We start from the raw sequence: 6,618 nt of genomic DNA on the forward strand, positions 1-6,618 counted from the left end.
GAAAATCCTCCACCTCAGACGTTCAGAGATGTAACTATCTGTGATACTGTGGTCACTTTCCATGTAGCATCAATTATGCTAATGCTAGCTGTCTGTCACGTTCTCTCGTCCTGGCCACACCTCCGCTCTCTAACCTCCCCCCTCCCCTAGCCACACCCCCTCCCCTACCCACTTTGATGCAGTTTTTTCAAATTTCGCCTTGGGGCGGAGTTATCTTTCACGGGGGTGGGGGTGGGGGGTAAGATACACTTTAAGTTTTTACAAAAAGAATGCTCAAACCAATAACGATGTGTCAAATTTTGAATAATAGGTCAAATTTTTATATTTAATKAAACTATCTTTACTATCCTTTAATTTGACAATCAGCTGGGGTGACACCTGGGGGTGGCCAATCGGGTCCAAGAGGGTGGCAAGTTCCACCCAGGCCACCCCTCTGGCTCCGCCCCTGCTGTACCTGCACACTTTGTTAAAGAGTGGTGTGACATCCTAACTTTTGATGATAATAGGAGCACTCCTTTGCTCTTAGGACTGTTCAGTTCAGTTGAAATTAGCATGTGCTGACAAAAATGAAAATAAAGTGACCATCAATGGGTTGCTTAGCAAAATGTAATGAACATAGTTGTCTAAAAATGAGAAAATCCAGCAGAACAAGTGGTGCAGGTTTTTGTCACATTTGTTCTATTTACAATTTATGTAACACGCCATGACACACAGCATGTGGGAAACAAATTTGTTCCGTGATCAAAATCTGATTAGTGAATCCAAGGGTCAGACAATCTATAAAGTTGATCTAWGGCCAGACTTGTAAAGTTTATAGCAATCTAATCATATCTCCCATCATCTCCAAAGATAATAAAACCTGTCTAATTTTACTGAATTGCCGGTTGTTGACATGTAAGATTATATAACCTAACCACGGTGAAATAGTTTCTTCATATAAARACAAACATAACATTTCTTTCATAGATTTGTTTTTAGAAATTTGTAAATATTCAGCATAAAATATCTTTCTTAAAATCTAAAGAACACTCCTAAAAAGCTGATTTTTAAAATGAAGTTAAGATTTTACACCCAACTAATAAGTTTACTTACACAGTAGAAACTTAAACATTTACTGTATTAAAAAAACACTCTGGATACTATGTTTTGCTCCTTTAAAAGATGGAGGAGGTCCCGATTGTTTTTTTGTATTTTTGTTTATGTGAACATCTCAGTGAGAGTTATACAATATTTTATTAGCACCTGCTATAAAAATGATTGATAATGTGTTGGCAACTGTTTATGAGTGTGTGTGCACACGTGTGTTCATTTTCATTAAAAAAAAAAATCAGGAACCATTGAACAGAGTTTACAGAAACCATTACCAAACATGACAACACTGCAGAAATGGAGATAAAACTTGATGTGGTTGTAGCTGAGAGTTCCACAGCACATACTCATATGACATCATGTGATGTATGAAATTTTGCAAAATGTTACTGTTGTCATTTCTCAATGATCTTAGTTCAAAACTCATTGCATAAAAAGCAATGGGCAATTAGTATATCTTGTTTGAAGATATACTTAGGAATTTCTTTATTTTAGCTAGAATTTTTTAAAGTGTAAGTTTCTGACTTGGTATTGTCGGGGAGAAAAGATACAAAAAAAAGTACCTAGTCTGTTTCTAAAGGCTTATGTAACACAACTTAACTTATTAAGTGTCATGGTCATAAATACATCGTAACAACTCACCGACTTCAAAAGGAGTCAGTTAACTTTGTATTAAGATATGAGGATAACTGCTTGTATAAGYGTAAAAAAGAAACTTAAGAGAGCGTGTCATGACTGTCTTCTTTGTTGATTGTTACTCAAGAAGTATAAAACTCATAAAAAAGTGTACATTCTTTCTTATCTAATGTTTTCCTCCTTTTCTGCAACAGTTTACTCTTTACTCCTAGCTTTTTGCATTCTCCACACTGTTTCTTTCACAGTGCACTTTTATAGCCCCAATTGAATGTGAGGAGGGAAAAAAAAAAAGAGCAGGCAGATACTTAAGGCTCTCAGTGTGGAAGACACTCTACACCTCGCTGCATCATGGCWAGATCTGCCCTCCTGGTTCTGGCATCCCTCCTTGGACTCTGTGTTACATTATCAGGTAAATACAAACTGATGGTCCCACAAATTGAGTTAGTACACTGATTTATGTAAACACAGAAGTTTGCACAGCCGCGTGATGAAATCAGAGGAATCTAGTAACTAAATAGCCAACCTGCTGTTGTTCAAAGTCTTTTTGTGTGTTTTTTTTTCTCTCCACACTGTTTGCTGATACGAGGTAGCACTCAAAGAACCATTTGGCTCCACTATCACTTATACAGTGGCTGCTACTTTATCAGTGTATTGAAGAATTTAACCTGTCACCAGTGTTATATGATACCTGACTTTTACTGATGTGCWGTTCAGAGCAAGTTTACAGTGTGTTAGAACAAAATGTCCAGATTTGTCCAGTATAGAAAGACAATAGAAACGTTTGGTTTGATTAAATGAAGTAATTGTAAGAAAAGGAACAATAGAATGTTTTAAACTCTTTTTTTGTTTTCTGTTAGCTTTTTCATGATAACTTACGCTGCAAGTTTGTGCAAATATTGTATTTCTTTTGCTTTTTTCTCAGCTATAGACCATGGCGTATTTGCAACGGACAAATCTAAAATGGTACTGATGATTATTGAAATGATTTCACATTTGTTTTCTAAATGTTGAGGATTTTGTTTTGCTAGTAACAGTTTTTTGTGTGCACTACAGACGAAGAGTTACATGTCCACGCTTTGCCCACCGATGCCTCCCCTTTCGCACTCATCCTCCCCAGGTAAAGAATGTTACCCTCGTCCATGTGTTAGACTGTTGTGAAACTGAGGGGTTATTTTATTTAGACATCATCACTGTCCATCCTGCTGTTGTCTGGTGATGAATCTGACTGTTAAAACTTTTGTTTTACTTGTTTGTTTTTATCAGCATCGGTTCACAAACTTACACCTGCTGATGTCACAGGACTTTATGTGCTGGGAATAGTTCCTTCATACAGGTACGCAGGAGGAAATAACTTGCATTTCCAGATTAAATACTTACTCTACATGCAGTAAACGTTGAAAGCGTATTTCAGTTTCTGGTAATGTGACTCTTCATTTGTAGAAATGAAGCAACCAGAGTTGTCAGCAGACTAGCAGGTAACATCAAGCCTCACTTTTTATATAAACGTTGTTAAAATAGTGTCCTGATGATAAAAATCAAATAATTTTCCAACCAATGCTAATAACTTTTAAAGTTTTATTTATTTTTCACCATAAGCCTCTTCAGTTGTTTTGGATTAATGATTCACAAGATTCAACGATTCTCCATTTCCTTCATAAACTCTGAGTGGATTTTGATTAAACCATGTAATTAATCAAGTAATTCATGTTTAGGAATTAAGTGTTTGAAAATGTGTTGCAGAAAGTTCAGACTGTATTGCAGAAAACACCAGAGTAATGCGCTCTATAGGACTGCTGTGACATCTATAATAAGCAGTTTTGCTCCAGCTTATCTGTAAGGCTAAGATAGCCGGTCATAAATGCTCCTCCGACCTTCCTGCAACATAACAATAGCTGTAACTACCTGCATGATTGAAAGAGCGTTTACCAGCTCTGCCATTCACAAAAGCAGTAACTTTGTTTGAACAGAGCTGCTGTCCATGTTTAATCCGGAGGTTAACGTTCAACACGTGGATCAGATCTCATTACAGCCCAGGTAACACACAATATTTACTGTCTTTATGGGAACATTTTGTTTATATAGCACTAGTTCATAACAAAAAGTCATCTCAGGTCATAGTACAAAAACAAACAAAAGTTCAAATTATAAATCCAACTCCAAAACAAGTTTGAATCCTATTATAGTCTGTCCATTCTGAAATGTTGCCATGGCAATGACAGGAAATGAAAGGCTGCAAAGATTGTTCCTATCCCAAAACCACAATCAAAATTAAGAGTCATCCACATTTTTACATCTTTAAGACAAGTTTGTAACTGAAGTAACATTTCAAGTCATCATTTCTTATATGTGAGATTAATGTCTTACAGGAGCTTAATACAGGAAGCAGAGGAGCTCTCTGTTTCTCATCAGGTACAGTAAATATTTATATCTGTACAGGCTTTCAGATGTTTTTAACCATGTTTAGTTGGGTTTGATTTGTATAAATTCTCTGTTAATGTAACAYATTGAACTTACAGTTAAACTTTCACATTTTGAACATGCAAACAACTTTTTCCTGCTGTCCTCATGTCAGATGACTGACTGGAAGATCGTGCTGCTGTTTGTCCCTATAGATCTAATGTGTGCCTGTTCACCACATGTAAGAGTCTTTATTTCATGTCTAAAAGTAATAATGCGTGCTTTAACGATGGGTTCATAAATGATCTTGCTGATGTTTTGTTACATTTTTTTTACAGGCCGCTGCAAATGTCAAAACTGCAGTGCAGGAAGTGGATACAGCTCTACAAATTCTGCAGAATCGGGTATAAATGTTACTGTCAAGTGCTTTTTTTTTTTGCCATGAGCACACTTACAGTAACAGCAAAGAATAAGAATAAGAACAATGATAAGAATAATAAGAATAATAATAGCAATACTAATTTGCTGGGTATGTCTTTACAGATGTATCACACTTTAGTTCATGTTGTGGTCTGGAGTGGATATTATCAGGAAGAAAAGTGAGTGAAACAGGCTTTTATTTTGATGCAGCCTGTCGTTTTATTAGCTTTTCATTTGTTCAGGTGAATTTAAGTTTCACGTTTGCTTCTTTTTTTTCCAGCGCATGTGAATGTGTGAGAGATAAAGGCATAAGCCAAGGCCTGCAAAGGGCCACTCTGCTGAAGTCACTGCAGGTAGAGTATGGTAGATTTAGTGTAGTTTACAGCTTTCAGAGATTCTTTTTATTGCACTTTGGATGATTCTGCTCCTGTTTTCAGGACTCTTTAGGCCATCTTTTGGAAAGTTCTGCTTGGTACCACAAAGACGTCGACTTCACTGTTGTTCTGCAGTCTTCTCCAGTTATCGTAGAATCCAGCCCGGATGCTGTAAGTAAAGAGAAACGGAACCTTGAAGGTCTGTTGTTATCTATGATATTATCAGTTGGAACATATAAGTCCTGCCTTTCGAGTAATAATTCACGAAACATATTAGCTAATGTGTAACTTCTATATGTTGTGTGTTTCCTCAAAGGTGYCTGATCTTAACAAGCTGGCTGTTCAGCTGTGGGCAAATCTGGTAAGTTCTTATAAACGAAAGATGCAGATGACAGATAAAARGAACAGTGTTTGCATTTACACTCACATCAAAAGACATATGAACAGTGATAACCGTTTGCCTCAGATTAGATATGAGATGTAAAAGATCTTGTCAGATTAAAGTCTCCCAAAAGCTTAACTTGCAAAACGTCACATCCCTCAGCTCCAACCGGCAGCAGGCCAAGCTGAGGTCACAAACAACGATGTCATCACTATTCCCTGTCCCACACAGGTGAGTCACTCACAAGTTCTCCCCGGTGTTATAGAATAATTGTCCATATTTGTTGAACCCCTCCATCTGTCTTTCTCTTTGCAGGAGCACCCGTTTCTGCGAACACAGATAAACTCTCCCACTGAAAGCGAGCAGGAGGTTTACAGGAAAGCTTCTGCACCAGCAGACCTTGTAAAAGTTTTTATTCCACATTTTCACAACCAGGTTGTTCATTAATTAGGTTTCCGTTTTAGGATTTTTAGTTCTTACTGTATGTTTTCAGACAATGGGTACMGAGGTGCCTTGTGAAGACCGTGGTCCATCTCCGACCCCGCCCACATCAGGTATTGTATTTATCATCTCCACTAAAGTTTATTTTAACCAAATCTTCTAAACAAAGCTGTGTTTTGTTTTGTTTTGTTTTCTCCGGTGTAGTTCATGAGCTCAGACCTGGAGATATCAAGGTGGTGGCAGCTGTGGGAGACTCTCTGACAGTAAACAGTTTTTTTATTTCTTCTTCTTGTGTTTTTGGATTTGGTCAGATTTATCTTCAAAGCCATGTGTAGTTTAATCGACATAAATACAGAAGACAAAGAATTCAGTCAAAGTAAACACAGATGTGGAGACCTAGTTCTGTTTCTTACTGTGTGGAGATAAGCTACTTTATTTACACATTTGCTGTGTCCTAATGCTGCATTATAATCTGGCTATTTGCTTTATAGAGGTTTGAGTGATAACTTTCTTATCTCTACTGGCTTTAACCGTGCTGTCACACATGTCATGTATTTTTACAGGCCGCCAACGGTGTGGGTGCACAGTATGATAACCTCCTGTTAGTGATTAATGAATACAGAGGACTGTCATGGAGGTAAGAGGTTTGGATTTTGACAGTTTTGAGAAACAACTCGAGGTTTGTTGTTTTTCGCCTCATATAACACAAACTAAACCCTTCTTCTTCTTCTATTTTTAGCATTGGCGGTGATAAAAATATAACCACCGTGACAACTCTGCCAAGTATGTTTGTACCTACCTACCTACCTACCTACCTACCTACCTACCTACCTACCTACCTACCTACCTACCTACCTACCTACCTACCTACCTACCTAC

At 37.4% G+C, this 6,618-nt stretch overlaps 2 protein-coding genes across 2 annotated transcripts in view; both read left to right on the forward strand.

The window, feature by feature from the left end:
* The first annotated feature begins 1,818 nt into the window (after positions 1–1,818).
* LOC106518425 (phospholipase B1, membrane-associated) lies at positions 1,819–5,745 on the forward strand. The gene is made up of 15 exons (XM_014009711.1): positions 1,819–2,134; positions 2,648–2,688; positions 2,779–2,842; positions 2,989–3,058; positions 3,166–3,200; positions 3,693–3,759; positions 4,092–4,134; positions 4,298–4,363; positions 4,461–4,526; positions 4,666–4,721; positions 4,823–4,895; positions 4,980–5,087; positions 5,233–5,277; positions 5,461–5,529; positions 5,614–5,745. Exons 1-15 carry the CDS (start codon positions 2,074–2,076, stop codon positions 5,743–5,745), a joined length of 996 nt encoding a protein of 331 aa, XP_013865165.1. The 5' UTR covers positions 1,819–2,073.
* Positions 5,237–6,618, forward strand: part of LOC106518443 (phospholipase B1, membrane-associated) — a 9,010-nt gene continuing 7,628 nt past the window's right edge. The window contains exons 1-7 of the mRNA XM_014009740.1: positions 5,237–5,277; positions 5,461–5,529; positions 5,614–5,700; positions 5,792–5,852; positions 5,944–6,002; positions 6,303–6,376; positions 6,479–6,522. Coding sequence (XP_013865194.1) covers positions 5,795–5,852; positions 5,944–6,002; positions 6,303–6,376; positions 6,479–6,522 — 235 coding nt within the window. The 5' untranslated portion in view covers positions 5,237–5,277; positions 5,461–5,529; positions 5,614–5,700; positions 5,792–5,794. The remainder of the gene's footprint in view (positions 5,278–5,460; positions 5,530–5,613; positions 5,701–5,791; positions 5,853–5,943; positions 6,003–6,302; positions 6,377–6,478; positions 6,523–6,618) is intronic.

The sequence above is a fragment of the Austrofundulus limnaeus genome, unplaced genomic scaffold (genome assembly GCF_001266775.1).
Source record: "Austrofundulus limnaeus strain Quisiro unplaced genomic scaffold, Austrofundulus_limnaeus-1.0 Scaffold61, whole genome shotgun sequence".
Lineage (NCBI taxonomy): Eukaryota > Metazoa > Chordata > Actinopteri > Cyprinodontiformes > Rivulidae > Austrofundulus > Austrofundulus limnaeus.